The sequence below is a fragment of the Saccopteryx leptura genome, chromosome 11 (genome assembly GCF_036850995.1).
Source record: "Saccopteryx leptura isolate mSacLep1 chromosome 11, mSacLep1_pri_phased_curated, whole genome shotgun sequence".
Lineage (NCBI taxonomy): Eukaryota > Metazoa > Chordata > Mammalia > Chiroptera > Emballonuridae > Saccopteryx > Saccopteryx leptura.
Genome location: NC_089513.1, coordinates 1,779,018 through 1,798,865, shown reverse-complemented (window position 1 = coordinate 1,798,865; position 19,848 = coordinate 1,779,018). Strand labels below are relative to the sequence as shown.

The window sequence follows — 19,848 nt, the reverse complement described above, 5'->3', positions numbered from 1 at the left end:
CTACCTGCCGCCCAGCCGGCTGGCGCAGCGGGGGACGGGGGGCTCGGGGAATGATCTCGGCGGGGTCCCCGCCAAGCAGAGCCCGGACCCGCAGGGGCCCCGTGCAGATCCGCCCTGGGGGGCGGGGCCAGAGTGCAGCCGCGCCGACCCGGGGCTCCTCAGCCTCTGAGAGCACCTGAGATGGCATCACCTCGCGGACCACCTCGCAGAGGGGCGACCGAGGGCCTGAGCCCCGGATTGCGGGCAGCTGGACCGAATCCACCGCCCCTGCGAGTTCAGTGACGGGTCTTCCATGCTTAGGGTCCGGACTCCGTGAAGTGTGGCCCTTGGGAACAGCGGGGGATTAGCCCTGCCCAGACCCTGGGCCCTGGACCGGTGCTGGCCGGGAGAGCACAGGGAGGCAGGTGTGCATCGCTAGGGGCAGGGGTCCTGCAGGGCCGCAGCGGCTATTGGTTTGTGGTCCTGGTCCTCAAGGTCTGAAGAAGTCAGAGGACCTTTCCCTGGATGCTCAGTCTTCTCCTGATGGTGGAAAAGCAGGTGGTAGAGGAAGAGGACCCCCCAGCTCCCACTGCAACCCTAATGCCCCTCCTGACACTTCCCAGGAGCCTGGAACCTAGGACCACACAGTGTCTGTCAGGAGTGGGGTGAGGGTCTGGTGCTGAGCCAGATTCGTGAGCCCCTTTCCCCAGGGCTCCCCTTTGGGGACAGCAGAGGCCACTTCCAGTGTTTTCCAAGGCTGTCTGCCCAGACAAAGCACCATCTCAAACCCGGGGATCTGTTGATCACGTTCAAATACTGGTGATTCTATGATAATGTACATATTTCATCTGATCTTTTCTCAGGAAAGATGGGTGAGAGGAGAGGCCTTGGGGGGAAGGGAGCCTGGGGGGGGGGGCCTTGTCCACTCCCACTGGAGAAGCCACGTGAAGACCGAGGCAGGGACTGGAGGGTCCCGGCCACAGGCCACGGAAGGCCTGGGCCGCCAGGAGCTGGAGGAGACAGGAAGGACCCCACACACACCCAGAGACTCAGGCCACGACACATCGATTTCAGATTTCTTGCTCCAGACAGTGAGAGAACACATTTTTGTTGTTGAGACCAAGGGTCCGTGGTGGGATTCAGCCAGTTCACACCGGTTTGTCAAAACCGATACCCAATTTTTTTAGGTGAGTTTGGCAAACCAGTTGTTAAAATAGCACTTGTCATCAGAGATCTCTCTAAGGTAGGCGCCTGGGCAGCTGCCCCATGTGGACATCACACATTTACGTTCCTTCCTCTTTTCTAACGTCCATCTGTGCAACCGCGTGTTCTAAGCGCCCGTAGTCATGTTCACCCTCTCCATAGGTGTGAAAAAAATTGCAAGTGAGGACGCCAATCAAGTAGCAATATGGAAATATTTTAAATAGCAGTTTTATTGTTTTTTGTCAGGTATTATTTAATTTTTTTCATTAAGATTTTAAAACTCTTATAACTAGCTTTGTGTACCTTTTTTAATTGTTCTTACTTAAGTATTAAATGCATGAAATAATAAACTACTTTTTGGTATATCTTTTTTTATACTTAAAAAGGTCATTAGGGCAGAGAACTGGTTGTTAAGTTATTTGTATCCCACCACTGGACAAGGAGGATCCTCTGTGGGTGCCCGGTGTAGAGAGGCCAGGGTCTCAGGCCTGTTCCCATCCCAGCCCAGCCACCGGAGCCACCTGGGCGGCGTCAGGACAGCCCCGTGCAATACTGCCTGCCTGACCTCCTTGCCTATCTTCTCGCCCAGCTGCAGGGACTCCTGCTGGGAGTGCCCGTGGGTAGGCTCAGGCCCCCACTGCCAACCAGGGCCAGTCCTGTCTGCACATGGGCCTGGAACACCCAGAGGCGGCCGTGATCCTGCTCGAGGATGGAGAAGACTCAAGGGACCCCTCATGGGGTCTTTGGGGTGCATGGCCAAATGGGGCAGGAGCAGGCAGGGGCTTCAGCTGAGCAGGCTCAGGGACATGAGGTACTAAGGACCTGCGGGGTTTCTGGGATGAGCGATGTGGTAGGAGAGACAGAGAGGAGAGGGACACAGGGTCCTCCCTCCGAAGCTGGCCACCTTCACCGAGGGTGATGAGGCCGGCTGTGGTGAGCAGGGTCTGAGGGTTTGAGGCCCCGGAAGCTTTGGGATGAGTTCCCACCTCTGCAGATTGGAATAACAAATGGGGAGAGGTTGCAGCACAGAGAACACTTGGGAAAAAATGGTGATCGCAGGGCTTAGCGAACACTGCTCCAGGCGTCACCTGGTTCCAGAGTTGCCCTGAACCCCCACGGTGATGGGGTGTGAGCTCTCGATTGCATGCTGCGCGGAGTGCAGGGCCACCCAGGATGCCTGCTGGAAGGAACCTGTCCAGGGGCGTCACTGCTGAGTTTTAAGCCCATGAGGGTAGGGGCCCTGACACAGATGTCCAGGCTAAGTAGTGTCTGCTGTGCTTGTACCGAAGGGCTGGTGTCGGGACTCATTGGCCGGCAGGATGGCGGGAGGAGGAAGGGCAGGGGCCACCAATCCTCTATCAGTGCAGAGTGGGGGGTGGAGGAGGACCAGGAGGGGCTGCAGAGGAGAGACGGGCCCCCCTGGGCTGACACTCAGACTTCTGCCAGGACAGGACGGCTGCTGGATGCTCCCTGGGACCGAGAATACGGGGTGGGCCCCAGGTGTGACAGAGAGAGGGAGAGATGTAGTTGTCACGGCAGGCCGGTGGCAGGGGCAGGAATGCTCGAGTCACACACACTGGTCATCTATTCCTAGGGCCTGGAAGGTAGGGTGCCATGTCACAGACAACTCCGGCTGAGTTCCCCCATTCCCACCCACCCTTCCGTCCCAGGAGCTGAGGGTCCTGGTGACCAGGGCCTCCCTCCACAAAGCAAGGTCTGGAAAGGACCCTGGGTCTCCACGTCCATGTGGGGAAGACTCTGCGTGTCTGTGCTACTGTCCTAGGGTTCAGGGGTGACAGTCGCACTGGATGGCTCTGTGGCAGCGGAAGCAACACTTGCAGAGGCTCACTGGTCAGGACAGCAGAAGGTGCTTCCGCAGTGTTGTCCACAACGGGGTGAGTGTGGGTTGTCGGGGGCCAGCAGCATCACCTGTGAGCCTGTGCTACTGCGGGTCTGAACGTGCTGACTTTCCCTATGATCCTGTGTCCCAAGGTCTGACGTGACCCACCTAGCCTGAGGAGGCCGACCGAACCATACATGGGACTGCATGCTGCAGGGTGCAAGGTCTTCTGTTCACAGAGCCTCTGTTCCTTTCTCCTCTGCCTTCCGATGGCAGCTGCTGGTCCCAAAGGCAAGCGTGTGTCTTCCCATCACGGCCTCGCACTGGGAGTCTGTCTGGGGAGTGTGTTAGGCCGTGTGCGGTGAAGACACACTACCCCAGTACTTGAGCCTGTGTTTACCTTTATGACGCCCGGAATGGCTGATCACTGCCCCGTCTTCACCTCAGCCGTCCTACCTTAAGGGTTGTTTGTAATAACATTCCATTCTTGGACCAAATTATTAACTTGAAGCAAATAGAAGAAGACCAGAGTCAACAGTGACTGAGCGAGGAGACAAGTGCAGAAGGGAGGCTGCCTTCAGGTACGGCTTGACCCAGCAGCTCAGATGATGTGGCGAGGGTCACCCCCTCTCTCCCCTCTTTGCTCTGTGCTGACTCAGCACAGTTTTGTTCCTGGCAGCCCCCCCCCACCTTTTCCTAGTGGCTGTTGGCAGCTCACACACCCCTTCTTCCCCTGTGGGGGGGACCCCCATCCTGCTGGCAGTCTTCAAACCCAAGTCTAGGCTGTAGTCCGGCAGAGCTGCTGAGGGTGCGTGGTTATGTCTGAAACAAGGACCGCCCTCCGAAGGGCTCAGATCACTTGGGTCAGTTCAGATAGAAGCCCTCAGCCCATCCGGAAGGGTGGTGGTTTCCTGGGAAGGTGGAGTTTACATTTACATGTGGACACTCGGGAAAGAATAATTTCTGTTACTGACGTATAAAATAGAGGGTTATAATGGGAAAAAAACATGGACAAGGAGCCAGACAGCCTGGCTTTGACCTTTGCTCTGCAGCCTTTGCTCTATCATGGTTTCTACTTGACTGGCTGCGTGACCTTGGGTGAGTTACGTAACTCAGTTTGTTCACTTGTGAAATGTGACGATGATGTTTCCATCCTGAGAATTAAATGGGGCACTGTGTGTGAGATGCTCAGATAGGACCCAGAATGTAGTCAAGACGAAGCGAGTGTTTGCTCTGCTTCCGTCTATTTCTTTTTATGTCAGTACCATTAGTTCAAAGGGCACGAGATAAGCACAACCAGGCTGACAGGCGACTTTACGAGAAGGGCCTTGTTATCGTTAAGCCTGAGTCGTGAAGGCAGCTTGCTGGCTATGATTTCTTATTGCCCAGTGATCACTCCAATGAGCGCGGAGAGGGGGTTTGAAAGGTTCATGGTCTTAAGTAGGCCGAACAGTCTCCTTGCCAAGCTGTAGTATACTGATTGATCAGAGTCCTTGAAATTTCATGGTTTCCAAGTGAGGGAAGCGTTCATAGGTCGGAGCCCCAAGGACTAGGTTCCCCTAAGCTGAGTGGTGGTGGTGGGGGGGGCACTGGCTGACAGGACACCTCTGCTGTGTCTGGGAGGGTGGGTCAGTACTAACAGGAGTGCCTCTTCCCCTTTCCCATGCGGACCTGCTCCAAGGTTGTGCACCAGCCAAGGCCAATGGGGCCAATGGGACAAGGCCACTCAGAGTCGCATTGGCAGCCGTCAGGGACCTGAGCTAGCTCAACCCTGCTTTTTCCAGACATCTTTTCTTTTCTTTTTTTAAGTGAGAAGCGGGGAGGCAGTCAGACAGACTCTCCCATGCCAGGATCCACCCAACATGGCCACCAGGGGGCGAAGCTCTGCCCATCTGGGGCGCTGCTCCCTTTTGGCAGGAGCCATTCTAGCGCCTGAGGTGGAGACTACGGAGCCATCCTCAGTACCCGGGCCAACTCTGCTCCCATGGAGCCTTGGCTGCAGGAGGGGAAGAGAGAGACAGAGAGAGGAAGGAGAGGGGGAGGGGTGGAGAAGCAGATGGGCGCCTCTCCTGTGTGCCCTGGCTGAGAATTGAACCCGGGACTTCCATACACCCGGCTGACGCTCTACCACTGAGCCAACCGGCCAGGGCTGAGGACATTTTTCATCCATAGTAAGGAACAAACAAAAACACTGTTCAGACATGTAAGATCCCTATGATGTTACAATTCAGAATTTATAGGACCAGTGAGAGTTAAACCCTTACTTAGCTCCCCTCCTTCCCTCCCAGGAACACTTCCTCAGCTTTTACAGGACTGTGAATGTGAATGGAAGTTTTAAATGCAAAATTAAAAAAAAGCGCTCATGGCCTGACCTGTGGTGGCACAGTGGATAAAGCGTTGACCTGGAAATGCTGAGGTCACCGGTTCGAAACCCTGGGCTTGCCTGGTCAAGGCACATATAGGAGTTGATGCTTCCAGCTCCTCCCCCCTTCTCTCTCTCTGTCTCTCTCTCCTCTCTCTCCCTCTCTGTCTCTGTCTCTCCCTCTCTCTCTCCTCTCTAAAAAAAAAAAAAAAAAAAAAAAAAAAGAATAAATAAAATAAAAAAAATAAAAAAAGCGCTCATGTTTTATATTGCTAAGGGAATAAGGGAACCAGAGAAGGAAGTTATCATTTAATATATGACGATTTCACATTACAATTTCCAAATAGAATGGGAATTTATAATGTTTCAAGCCTTTCCTTCTGCCCTGTGTGTATTCCTAAACAATCTTCACGCCTATCACATTTCTTTGAAGATCCCAGGACATCATTTTCCTAATTCAACCCAATTCTAGATGTGTTAGCAATGGCAGTGAACCCAGGGTGGACCTCACACCTCGCTCGGGGGCCTCTCATCTCTGAAAGGTGCTGCTTCTGGCAGATTACAGTGTGGCCCCAAACACATGTAAAGGAGTCTTGCCCTGGGCTGACAGAGCAGGGTCCTTGGGGATGGTGGTCCGGCAGCACTGTTATTCTGTCCTCAAGGCTTGCCGGACATCTGCTCTGCAGGCACCGTCAGCTGTCCACGCCTCTTCCCCTGGGCTCCCTGCGCTCCCTCCCAACCAGGGACATACTTTACTACTCGCTGTTTTAACCCATTGTCCTGGCTCTAAATTCAGAGTTTCCTGGGAGCCTCAGAATGAGGTCACTTCTGTTTGGTCGCTGCCCCGGAGGCCTGCAGGTTCACAGGGTCTGAAAGGCTCTGGACGCTGGAGCATGGCCAGTGTGCGTGGAATCTTGGAAACGTGATCACAGGTGACAGAATGAATCATCTGTCATCGTCTGGGCCTCCTCGCCTTCTTGGTTGTTGAATATCTGAACCCATAGAGAATTTCCAACTGAATAGACCGTTCCCATTCTTGGTCCTCGTTTCTGCGCTTAGATACATTGTTTTTCCCTCTTGTTTTGTCTCCTCCAGCGTTGATCCACCTCCTGCCTTCGGTATTTCTTCTCCAGGTGAGCCCATGTTAAATTAGGGTGACCAATCTTATGTTTCCTGCGTGTTTGTGACAGCACGTCTCACCTGAGTCTGTTTCAAAGACTGGGCACAAGCGCATTTGATACGTAGAGCCCCGTGTGAGGAAAACGTCCTCATCCCCACTTTGTAGCTGAGACCCCGAGACTCCTATGACTTTGCCCCCAAATTGCGCACACCGCAGGTTTATCACAAAGCAGATGAAGCGTTAGGGACACTCCATTGATCAAGTTCCTCCTCAGCCCTGTGCCAGATCTGGTGTTCTTTTTCTCAAAGAGGGACCACCTTTTAAGCTTCAGGTCCCACAGGCTGTGGGTCTGCTCCAAGCCACAGAACCAGCCTGGACTGAGACACCCTGGCTGGTCAGAGGCCAGCGCGCCCTCCCTCAGCCTCCCGCTCATCCCCGAGTGAGGTGCTGGGGTTCTTGGACAGGGCTGTGGACAGGGTGTGGGCTCGAAACTAAGCTCTTGAACCGGATAGTAAAGACAGCCAGCCATCGCGAGAGCCAGAGAGGTTCCACACGCCACTGCTGCCTTTTGGGGGACCAGGATAAGCATACCGATTTCCACCATAAACAGCAACGGGACGAAGGCGGGGTGACCGCAGAGGAGGGCTCCTTCCCCTGGAAGAGCTTACTCAGTTACTAAGTGTCCTCCTGGAAACGGACAGCGGAAGCTTGCCATCCAGACGCCGACACTGTGGAAGCTTTCTACGATGTGTGGGAACAAAGTCAGCCGTGTGCTGGACCTCCAGCCATTTTCAAATGAAACTGGCACGTTGGGAGCAGACGCTGAAGGGCGAGGAACCGGTGAGTCTTCCCTCACCGCCTCCGGGGGCCGTTGGGGGCGCTGACACTGTCCTTCGGCTGCTTGTCACCTCACTGCAGAACTTTCTGTTTGTAGGCTGAGCTGTGTCCTTCACAAAATGATCTCGGTTTGTTTTGTTTATTCGTTTGGGGTTTTTTTGACTGTCACAAGTCTGCCACCCCACTGCCTGTGGACACATTCTTTTCTCTTCATGGGCGACTCCAGGGGATGGCAGGAGTGCCATCTATCCCCCCCCCCAGGGGACCCCGGAGTGCAGGCATGGGGCTGTCCAGTCCTGGCACCTTTCCTGGGACTTCCAGGGGCCTTGCTCTCAGGGGAATGGGAGAAGCCTCACATGTGTGTGCTGTGCTCATTGAAAGATACAATCCCGAGGTTCTTGGAAGCTGCCTCCTTTTAAAATAGAGAAGGGCTCTCTGAGTAAGAAAGAATTGCTTTCAGCAGAGACGGAGAGATAAAGGCCACATGAGGGAAAAAAGTGAGAGCCGGAGGGGTGATTTTGGGGCTGGGTTTCGGCTGAGCTGAGTCATCCAGCCATGGGGTCACCAGTCTCAGGAAGCCAGAGAGGTCCCTGTGTGGCTTCATCTCCTGTGACATCGGGTTCCAAATTCCACTGAAGGGCCCTAGCTAGTACAATCACTTTACCCCTTGATAATAACGCAAATATTTATAAAGGGAGGGACTGCTGTGGAGACTGCCACCCGTGTTGAAGACGTGCTCAGTGAGTACGAGGCAGTGTGCTTGGTGACCTGCACGTGTGGTTTTATTTGATTTTCAAAACAAGCTTTACAAATGAGAAAAACGGGAGCTGGTATGTTGTCCAAGGTTACAGCCCAAACAGGCCATGGTTCCGGGATGCTCCTGGTAGCCAGGCCTAAGGTTTTAGAGGTTTTAGCGGCTGTTTGATGTGTCTGTCCTGTCTCCTGAAGGGTCAGGGGCACCCTCCTTACTCACTCGTGTGCGTATCGCCATGGGGCCCCATGGCCTGGAAAGGGGTGAACAACCGATGTGCCTGGTGGGTGCTTGGTGACAACGGGGTCCGCAGACCTGTGCTGTCCGCAGAGAGTCACAACCATCACCGTGGAATCCGCATGACGTGTCAGGGCTGCACATGTATGCCTCACCTCGTTCCCTGACGAGAGGGCAGCACGGTGTCCATGTGGGGACCACCTTGGAACACCCGGGCCCAGGGCAGAGTGCTGGACCAGCCAGCAGCAGCTGATGCTGTGGTCTCCTTGTCACGGTGTCAGCGGTGGAGAGGAGAGGTCGACTGGGGGCTTGGGGCCCTCGTCTCACGGCAGATGGGACCCGTACGTGCGGCCGGGTCAGTTTCTGAGGCCCAGAGACGCCTCTGGGGAACTGAGGTGCAAGAGGTTTAGTGTGTGGAGGAGGACAGGGGTGACATTCACTTTGGCTGTGGCCAGAAGGGGCGTGGCCGGAGCTGTAAGGAAGAGAGCACCTGGCCTGCTGCAGAGAGCACACCACACCTGTCACCCTGAGGGGCTGGCCTCACACCTCTGGGGGGAGTCTGCTTTTCCTGGGAGGGAGTCCTCCTCTCTCAAGGGTTCTGGACTCAGATTAGCTAGACCCACGATGACCACACTTCAGACATGTTCCGCCTCTGTGCACCGGTACAGTGCCCAGTCCCGCAGTGACTGCAACATCCATTGCCTTCCGCATCCCAGTTCAACGATCTATCCACTGCACCACCACTTGGTCAGGCCATATGTGCCTTGACCATGGGGTTACAGCAGACTGAGTAACCCCTTGCTCAAGCCAGTGATCTTGGGTCCAAGCTGGTGAGCTTTGCTCAAACCAGATGAGCCCGCGTTCAACCTGGTGGCCTCGGGGTCTTGAACCGGGGTCCTCATCACCTTCCCTTACCAGTTCTGCCTCAGCTCCTTGCTGGAGGGAAGTCGGGTCAGGCCAGGTGCCCCGGCCTTGGGCCATACCTCTGTGCTTGTGCCCTGACATCCCTCTGTCCTCTGACAATTCCTGTGACGTGATGTGCACACTCTGAGGGCAGAGGCACTGGGCTGGGTCTGAGGCCCCATCCTGCGCAGCGTAGAAATTGTGGCGAGTGTGAGAGAGCCATGAACAGCCCCGTGCACACGCAGGGAGGTCCTCCCCTCCTGCCCCTGATGGAGTCCTCGGCAGTGCTCACGATTTCCTTCCACTAAGATTCGTTTTCTTGTCGTTTTAATAGTAATCCTTTAGGTTACTTTTTTTTTTTTTTAATTAAAAATGGATATGCTTCACAGGGCTTCCAATTCCTATTTTTGGGTAGAATATTGACGTTTCACCTTAATACAATTTCCAAGTTACACCTGGAGGGAACTATATGTTAACTTGTCAGTGGGTCAGTGTCTTCATAATGCTATTGGCATTCTCTGACACAGGTAGCGAAAGAGTATTTATTAAAACACTATATTCATCCAGCACCAGCCTGGACCGTGCTCTATTCTGGTTACTGTGGACTTGCAGTGACATAGGGTTCTAAGAAAAGAGAAGATGCTTACTCCGAGTACCCACCCCAGACCCAGTGATGGACACCCCAGGTGCAAGCTGGCAAAGTCCTTAGAGCCTCAGACTTAGTTTAAGACTAAGCTTTTCCCACCTTTTTAATACTATCGATAAGATCTTTTCAACATCCTTCTAATACTAATACCTTCTCAAAACTAAGCTTTCCCCACACCCTTGACTGTTGCATGATAGGGGTGGTGCACACTTGTGAGGAATCCCATTTATGCCTCAGATAAGTGGCTTTGTATCAAAGACTTCCTTATTTGTATATTGGCTTAAAGGCTTTAATTTTCTACACTATAAAATGAGGAAGACCGGGGGCTCTCTCTCTCTCTCTGGCAGGCAAAGGCATTACAGAGGCCTCCCGAGCCCATCCTGTTTCTCTTTAAACCTGTTTTCTTTTTTTTTTTTTTTTTTGTATTTTTCTGAAGCTGGAAATGCGGAGAGACAGTCAGACAGACTCCCGCATGCGCCGACCGGGATCCACCCACCACGCCCACCAGGGGCGATGCTCTGCCCACCAGGGGGCGATGCTCTGTTGCAACCAGAGCCACTCTAGCGCCTGGGGCAGAGGCCAAGGAGCCATCCCCAGTGCCCAGGCCATCTTTGCTCCAATGGAGTCTCGGCTGCAGGAGGGGAAGAGAGAGACAGAGAGGAAGGAGAGGGGGAGGGGTGGAGAAGCAGATGGGCGCTTCTCCTGTGTGCCCTGGCCGGGAATCGAACCCGGGACTTCTGCACGCCAGGCCGATGCTCTACCACTGAGCCAAACGGCCAGGGCCAAACCTGTTTTCTTAATTCCACGCCGTTCTCACTCAGGACCTGGAATTGCTAGCCGCTCTGGTTCACAGCAGGGGTCACATTGTCCGGGCGATGGCTGTGGAGGGGACATGTGTGGAGAGCAGGGTGTTTCTTCACCCAGGGCTCCATTGCCAGGTGGACACTTACAGGATGTCCAGCATGCTGGCCTCCACCCACTAGATGTCAGCAGCATCCACGCCCGTCGTGACAACTGCTAACATATCCAGCCACCTCAAGATTTCCCTTGCCCTTGGGGGCAAAGTTGACCCCCCATGGAAGACCTCTGCCCGCAAACACCCTGGACATGTGGTCCTAGCTTGTCACTGTGTTCTGCAGACTCTGGAGCTAGGTTCAGTCCTGGGGCTTTGAGAAAAGGGTTTTCTAGGATGACCAAAGGTGAGGGCATCCTGGTGCGTGACCTACCTCATAAGTTGTCTGCTACTTCACCCGGTGTGCTGCTGTACCGAGAGCCCAGCCCAGAAGCCAAAGGGGATGGCGCTGCCCTCTGCAGGAGTAACACAAGATGTCTTGAGTCAGAAACGAGTTGTTGTCATAGCAAATCTGCTCCAGGACCCTTTGCACGGAAAAGGAGAACCGTTGCCACAGAGGAAGATGACGGCTGTGGGAGAGGACCGCTTCTGCTCAGGCAGGGAGGTCAGCCAGCACTGAGGCAGGTGGACGGTGTGCAGGGCACAGCCCGTCCCATCGGGCCAGGCTTTCTCTTTAGCTGAGAGTCAGCCTGTTCAGCTGTAGAGGATACTTCATCCTCCTTCTCTTAAAAATCAGCATGTCACCTCTTTGAGCCTATAGATCGGACATAAGCATATTTTGTTTGTAGGGGGCTGGGATGGGATTTGAACGAGATAATAGCACACATGGCGAGTTCTTAGTAAGTGGCTACATTTTCGTGAATATCAGTAATGGAAATCGTTAATGACTAGTAGTCTGCTGTGAGTCGTAGTCACAGTAATGATACTTCCCTGTAAACTCAGACAGGCGGGCATTGTGAAAACATGTCTGTGGACAGTGGGGAAATGGAGGCTTGGGGCGTCCCATCCTGGTGCTCGTGCACCTGAAGAGGCGCTGTCTGGACTTGAACCTCCATCTCCGATTCTGATCTCAAGGTTTCCCCTGTGGCACCGCTCGGAACTTGAGAGGAAGGAACAATTGTGTGAGCAAATCCGGTCGGTCCTGCACTTGGGGACCCTTGAGGCCTGTTTCTCTGCCCCATGAAGATGAGGAGGCAGAGCCGCACTCCCAGGATGTCTCTCTCTCTCCTTCTGATTTTTATATCTTCTCTTGCTTGTAATTTGCCTTTCCCGCTTACTGGACTCTGGAGTGAAATTCTTGATTCTGGGTGTGTTTAGGGGTCTGCAGGACTTGCTGGTGGGCACGGGGGCAGGAAAGGAGACGACTACGTCTATTTGCGAACAGTCTGCCGTCCCGTTACAACAGCGCCCATCCCTCATCCTCTTCTAGGTTCGTATTTCTTCATCCTAGGACTCCCCGGTGTGCACGCTCCGTGGGGCACTTGGAAGAGGCCTACTGGTGAGGATTTTATAGATACAATTGTCTGATGACCTTTTATGTAAGCTGATCTCGAATGGGCCATTATCTGTGGCACCCCATTCCATCTGGGCAGCTGGTTCCCGGGAAACCGTGCCTGCTGCCTCCGTCCCCCGGGGTGGGGGGGGGGCTCAGCCCAGCACAGTGCCGTTGACTGCAAGGGCTTCGGCTCCTGTGGTGGCCTCTCTGCCATGGAACTCATCACGCTGAACCCCTGCAGCCCACCGCTGATGGGTCTGTTGGTTTCGAGTCTGGTGTCCTGTGTGTTTGGTCTCTGAGAAGAGGAGACGTGGAAAGAACGACCAGCTAACAGTCTCCGGCAAAGCTTCCTGCTCCCGTTCCTGGGACGTCCCAGCCAGGGAGGTCACCACGGTGTCTGCTCGCTGTCCCAGGGGTGGTGCACACTGTAGGGAAGGGCTCTGGTGATTGAGACTCCAAGTGTGTAAAACACTCCTGGTCCATCTGCAGGGGGCTAAGTGTCCAAACAGATGGACCAGCTAGGATGTGAGTGAGCACAATAAACCAGACCAGGGATGTCTCGGGGGGGGGCAAGGGCAGGGGGCAGAGGGGGGCATGGTAAAGTCTGCTCCACAAGCGACCTCGAGACATTTTAATCATCCCACAGTAAGGCTCATAGCCTGGAAAGCCGAGGTCAACACTTACAAAATAAAGGTGATGTAGTTATGAGTCTGTTATCATTAATTACCTGCACCAAACACGGTCATTGCTCAGGGAGCTAAATGTATCCACAGGGAGAGGCTGAGCAGATGGTGATGTCGAGAGACTCCTGGCTTTTGAACCTGTGCAGATACACTGAAGTTGAACAAACAGTCCACGAGCCGAACACATCACAGAGTGACTATCAGGCATCAGCTATGAGGACAATGACATTTAAAAGAGGAGCTGCTGTCTCAGAGCAGTGTTTCCTGGGAGTTTATGTCCCCTCTGACTACACCATGACCGCACAGGCCATGTGCTGACCACACTGTCCACAGGTAAACCGCACCGAGGTGTTCTTCTCCTGGGGACGCACAACCGGTTTCAAACGTCTCGATAAGTGTGTCTGTCAAAATGGTTCTGAGTTCATCTAGTTCCATCCCAAACGCGGTCATCACAGATTCCTTTCGAAGTATCCGTGAAACATAAATCCTTACGTAACATTGTGTCTGACGTGGGACTAATTGACTCTACGTTGAATTTGAGGCATTCAAATCATTCTACAGTCATGACCAAACCTCAAAAATCTCCAAAAACAAAAACAAAAAATTATTAAGCCGAATGAGAACTTGAAGACTATTAGGGAATCCTGAAAAAAATCCAGAAAATGATAATAATAGAAATATAATAAGTGTGCTATAAATAATTAGATAACAACAACAGTTGTCATAAAAAACCCCCACTAATACCCTGGCTGGTTGGCTCAGAGGTAGATCAACGGCCTGGCCTGTGGAAGTCCCGGGTTCGATTTACAGCCAGGGCACACAGGAGAAGCGCCCAGCTGCTTTTCCACCCCTCCCCCTCTCCTTTCTCTCTGTCTCTCTCTTCCCTTCCTGCAGCCAAGATTCCATTGGAGCAAAAGTTGGCTGAGGCGCTGAGGATGGCTCCATGGCCTCTGCCTCAGGCGCTAGAATGGCTCCAGTTACAACGGAACAACACCCCAGATGGGCAGAGCATTGCCCCCTGGTGGGCATGCCAGGTGGACTTGGTCTGGAGCATGCGGGAGTCTGTCTTTCTGTCTCCCTGCTTCTCATTTCAGAAAAATTAAAAACAAAAACAATAACAAAAGAAGCCCCACTAGTAAGTTTCCCATTTCTCAATATGGCATTTCATGGTCAATATTAAAAACTGGTCCTGTTGGCCTATTGGTAAGATAATGCTCCATCAATAAGGTAATGTTCTCTTGTCTCAGTTACATGACATGAGGGTTTATGAAGGCAAAGCACACAAGACTGCAGGTGCTGCTCCTCATTCTGCAGGGCCCCTTGGTGCGTCTGCATCACAAACACACCCATCTGCCAAGAACACTGATGCTGTGGGCAATTGTCCTCTGAACCCAGTAAGGAACTTTGGAAAAATCATGCAGGGAGGAGAAGCCCCATCTTCTGGCCCTGCACCTGCCTCAGTGGCCTTACCTGGTGTTCCTCCATCACGGTGTAAGGAAGGGAAGCACAGCCCTGAGTCGGAAAGACTCCATCATAAAACTCGGGAGGAGGCGAGTGTCCTGGACAAGACGCTTAAAAGGAGACCCGAAGGGAACGCAGTAAGAGTTAAATACTCTGAGTGAAAAATTGCTTAAAAACACACCATCCCCAAATACATGTAAAAGCAGGTTAGGGGATTACTGTATAATATTACCAACTAATTTTACTGTATAATATTACCAACTAATTTTGCATATGGCATTTCAGATATATTTTTAACCTAATTTAAGTGCATTCCACTGTGATTTCCCTACATATGGCCTGTGCATAAAAATCCGATTACTGCAGCTAGACTAATGACAGTCTCTCTGGAAGCAGCCATCTTCTCCTTCTCCCTGAGGACGCTCAAAAAAGGTGCCTGATCTTCAAGAAAGCAAAGGCTGACGCACGCAGTCATTTTGGGGGAGTTGGAAAGAATGTTCTTGTTCCTGTGAATTTCTGGGGAAATGTCACTGGATCCTTAAAGTCGTCACCTCCGCCCCCCCTCCCCCCACAGGTGAACTATGTTGCCATCAAGTGGTGACAGAGACATAGTTCTTCAATCTGGAAGATTTGGTTGACTTGAACGAGAGAAACAGCTGTACGTGTTCAAGCCCTTTAAGAAATTCATAGGTTCATGTAAAAATCTGACCTCTAGCTGGCTAGGTCTCACATCTCTCACATGTCAGAAATAAGTAAGAAAAAAAATAGTTTCTTTTTTCAAGCCTTTACAATCTACATGGAGATTTAGCAAAGGATGGGTCATTCCTCTACTTCCTCTGATGGCGTATTGGCTCAGTCTGTTTTTTTATGTCAGGGACTGTGTTTTCCTCTGCCTCTGGCTCTGGGTGGGACCCTGCTTACCGAAGCCCTGGCTGAGTACTGTGCCTGACTGGGAGCAGATATCCCCTGTTCTTGGGTATTTGTTCTTGTAGATTTTTGGAGGGTTGTGGCACAAAGACAGGTGCCTGTATCTCATGTTTCATTTAGGTTCAAGGTAAGGAAGTTTTTCTGGGTTCCCACTCCCCCATCTTTATGAAAAAACAATCTCTTTGTTTTCCTTTCTCTTCTCACATATAACGTACCTTCCAAAGATTCAATTCTCTGCCTCTAAGTCATTTTCGAGTTTAGCCTTCAAACGCTTCAGAAGATCAGCATTGTTAAGGCAATAGAAAGTCAAGATCAATTTGAAAATACTTACAAAAGAGCGGTTTCCATGGTCTGTTTAAATATTAAGGTGTCATAAAAGTAATAAGCACAGTCATTGTGGAGAAAAGTCTGGGAGCGGGAAGGTGAAAAGGAAGGTTCTGCCCGCGCCCTGCCTGCCGAGTCTCGCTGTCCCCTGAGCCCCTCTGGGGAAATCACCACCAATCATTCTGCGTGTGTTTCTAAGACATTCCCCAGTCACTCACAAAGATATTTATGTCCTAATTCCTTGTAACTCTTAAAAAAAAAGAAAGAAGGCATCATATTATGAGTCCTCTCTTGCGCCTTGGTTTCTTACCACGTGTCTTGGAAACTTTGCCAGCTGTTATCATCACTCCACTTCAGTCTGTCGTACTTAAACACATTCGGTAACAAATAAACAGTGCAGGAAGGCGTAAGGCCAAGAGCCGCAGTCATACACACGCCTGCCTGAACTTGCTACAACTCCCCAGAGCCATTGCTGGGACTATGTCTGTGTCGGCTCTATCAGAAGGTGCCTCCATGACTTGAGGTCATATGTTTATATCTATTTTTTTTTAAATTTGTACATCAGACACTATTTATTAGAACTCTGAGAGGAAATGTGACTATTCAACTCACTTTCACTCTTTCGTGATTGCATTTCTCGATTAAGACGTTAACAGAGACTATTTTAGAACTATTTCTACACACACAATCATTTTTAAGTAACAGCTTTATTGAGGTATACCTGACATTCTACAAAATTCACCCCTTCTGGAGATTACTGCTCAGTGGTTTGCTCACGGAGAGGTCAGCCATCGTCACAATCCAGCCCCAGAGCAACCTCATGGCACCAAACGGATGCTCCCTGTCCCATGCTTTGCCTCAGGTGACCACTAATCCACTTCCTGTCTCTATGGGTTTTCTCACTCTGGGCATTTTAGATCAACTGAGTCATGCAATATGCAGCCTTTCATGACTGGCCTCGTTCACAGCATAATCCTTTCAAGGTTCATTCGTATAGTAGCATGAATCAGTAGTTCATGGCCAAAGAATATTCCATTTTATGGGTAGACCCAATTTTGTTTATCCATGCATCAATTGGTACTTTTTGGGGGGTTATGTTTTGTTTTGGGTATTTTGAGGAAGGCTCGTATAAGTATTCATGTATAATTTTTTTTTGTGAAGATATATTTTCCATTCTTTGATTATATCCTCCATTTTAAGGTGAAACAAACAAAAACACCTTAACCAGAAATCCAAAAGATGTAAAACAAGAAGGGTTAAAAAGAAGCATGAACATAGGAAACAGGTAGAAAGTAGAAAATAAAATGTTAAAAATATGTTCACTTGGATCAATAACAAACATAAATGTCCTAAACTGTTCAGTTAAAAAAAATTAGAGATTGTCAAATTGGATTTTAAAATAATTCAGGTAAGTTTCCTAGAGATATGTCTAAATCACAGGACATTGAAAGATTGCAAATTATGGAGCAAACCAATAAAAACCAAAGGATGTTGACACACCTAGAGTAGTACCAGGCAAATTATACCTTAGGAAAAAAAGTATCCTGAGACCCATCTTATAAAATTAAAATGAAGAAAAACACCCAGCTTATTATTTAAGAACATATGCATAAGCCATAAACACAGGAAGAAATTACTAACAGACACCACAGGTTACCTGGAGATGATGAGGGTGGGGTTATAAGTTGTGATTGGGGAAATCCATAAAAGCAGCTTTAATTCTATTGATAATTTTTTTTATTATTCTAAGCTGGGTGGTGGCTACATGAGTATTGGATATGATTTCGTCATGTGTGTCCTGTGCTGAAAAAAGTTCTTAACAATAGTAATAATAATAAAAAACACTCTCTCCCAAATCTTATTACAAATAACGTTCAGTGCAACAGAGCTGTCCACCACAGGATACCATGAAAGTGTAGGTCAGAGAGCCCCTTGGGAGGAACAGCAACTCTGGTGGGTAAGACAGTTTAATGAGGTTTGCTTGTACCCTCTTAGGGAAGGTAAGAGTGTTCTTATTTTAGCAAGGTATACTTGGATAATAAGCAAGTTGCTTAAACTGAATTTTGTCCTTTGGCAAATGTGTGTGGATAAAACTACCTTATCTTATTTTTATGAGTTCCTTGCAAAAGAATCATGAATATTAAATTGTCAACCAATGGCCATTGGTGCCAGTTCAACACCAACAGATATCCCCAATTTGGGGTGCGGGGAAGAAGGAAACTTTCTTCATGGTCATCAGCTCGACTGTGATACCGCCCAACTGAGGAATGATTCAGTAGTGCCACAGCTCAATTATGAAGCAGCAAAGGTGTGAGGTGCCCTGGGACAAGGGTTCTCTTCAGCTAGACAGCTCTGCTCAACTTCAGAAACATCACTGGTGTTTTAGCTCCAGTAGGGAAATACTCTTATCTCTTGCAGGTGCAAAACAAAAGTGCTCTCTGCCAGTTAGAGGGGAGCTGACTTATATAGAGAGAAGTCCCCAGCCCTGGTTCCTGATTGGCCCATCTTCATGCTAATTAGGACTTCCAACTCCTTGCAGTTTGATTGGTCCAAAAAGCACTGTCTTGATTGGTCAGACTAAAGCCCCTCTGATTGGTTGGTGAAAATGCTGATGGGTATGGATACAGATGCAAAACTCCACTTGGACAGGGAAAGCTCAGTCCTATTGGTTGAAATTGGATTCCAGGGATTATAAGGGTGGGCTCAGCTGACAGGAACAGAGTGCAGGTAGGTGGGTCAGTGCAGACTTCTCATTGAAGTGTAGTTTGCCTGCATTGCTTGTGTGTAGAAATGGCTGCTGCCCCTCTTGGTAGGTATCTGCCTTCTCAGGGTCGATAAAATGAAACAATGAATGCAGACTTTTGGGACATAGGAGGTGTTCAACAAACTGTATCAAAATCTTTCTAGAAATGAATAGAATGCCTGAGATAAAATGAAAGAGAAACAAGATAACCACTTACTTCTCAGACTCCAGGGGCGCAGAGGGCCCTAGCTCCAGGTTGGCACACTTCCATCACAGCCAGGCACTGCTCTACACAGGCCTGCCTCTCTGTACCCCGCCCGCCTCTCTGTACCCCGCCCACTCACCTGTGCAGTGCCCGCCCTTTCAAGCTCAGTGTCTGGGACTCTCACTTGTCCTTTGGAGATGGAAGGAAACACCCTGGCGTGTTTGAGAGTGAATGTAAGGCAAATCGTATAAACTGTAAACACACGAGTCCCTTTGGCTTTCTAATTATCCCCTCTAGATTATAGACAGTACTGTACTCAGCACCAATTTCTTTCATCTTTCATGTCAGTACTTCCGTCCCTGCCACTCAGAGGAGCAATGCAAGGCAGAACTGGCGTGAAGTCGGATGGTATGATGGAGACCTTCCCCTTTTCTCTTATTCATGCATGTTTGTAAGGAAAACTCAATCAGGCTATTCGTTGTTCTTTCCTGCTTCTTTCCTCCCTGGCTGAGGGCAGGATGAGGGATTTCACAAAGTTCCGGGTCACTGTGCCAATCTCTGACTTCCTGGGGTTTATTGCGGGGGTGGTGGTGGAGGGGCGCAGGGAGCGCTCTCACTGACAACCTCACCATGAGGGAGAAAGATGAAGGGTGCTGATGGGTGCGGAGGCCTGTGCACCCCTTGGCCTCCCTCCCGCCGCTAGAGCTGCTCAGCTACCCTAGCTGCTGGGCGGGTATCGCAGCCGCAGCCACCGTTTTCGCTGGACGCAGGCGGGTCCGCACCTTGCAGAGCCCGCGGCTGATTCCAGCGAGGAGGTGGGCGGCGACCCATCCATTAGGATTGGTCCAGTCTCTGCGCGTGGAGGCTTCCGGGGACAAGAGAAGCAACCAGCGGGCACGGATTTCACACAGGCTCTGTCCTCTCTGCGTCTCAGTTGCAACAGAGAGGCCCAGGCACCTTCATGCCAACCGCCAGGATAGCACCGAGGGAGTGCGCGCGCTGTTGACGACTTGGAAGCCCGGCAACAGCTGTCAGCGGAGACGGTTGGGAGGCGCGGGGAGCCCCCTCCAAGAACCGCGGCGAGACCTGTGCGAGCCCGGCTGAGCCCCGGGTGCGCTCGGGAAGGCAGCGACTCAGAACAACAGGTGTAGCCTAAAGCCACTCCCGGAGCGAGAGGATCGGCCTCAGGGATCGCCGCGGGGATAGGGAGCCGGTAGGGCGCAGAGAGGATTCTCTCCACTTCCAGCCCCCTCCCCCTCCCCGGCTTGGTGGCGGCGCA

General features: G+C 51.2%; 1 protein-coding gene across 4 annotated transcripts in view; it reads right to left on the bottom strand.

Annotated features, from left to right (window-relative positions):
* The window catches only part of MBP (myelin basic protein), an 81,648-nt gene extending 80,249 nt beyond the window's left edge, over positions 1 to 1,399 (bottom strand). The window contains exon 1 of one of the 4 annotated variants that reach the window (XM_066353096.1): positions 5 to 1,399. In XM_066353096.1, the coding sequence (XP_066209193.1) occupies positions 5 to 187 (183 nt within the window). In that variant the 5' untranslated portion in view covers positions 188 to 1,399. The remainder of the gene's footprint in view (positions 1 to 4) is intronic. The other 3 variants (XM_066353095.1, XM_066353097.1, XM_066353098.1) reach the window with 3 other exon arrangements.
* Positions 1,400 to 19,848: the final 18,449 nt, after the last annotated feature.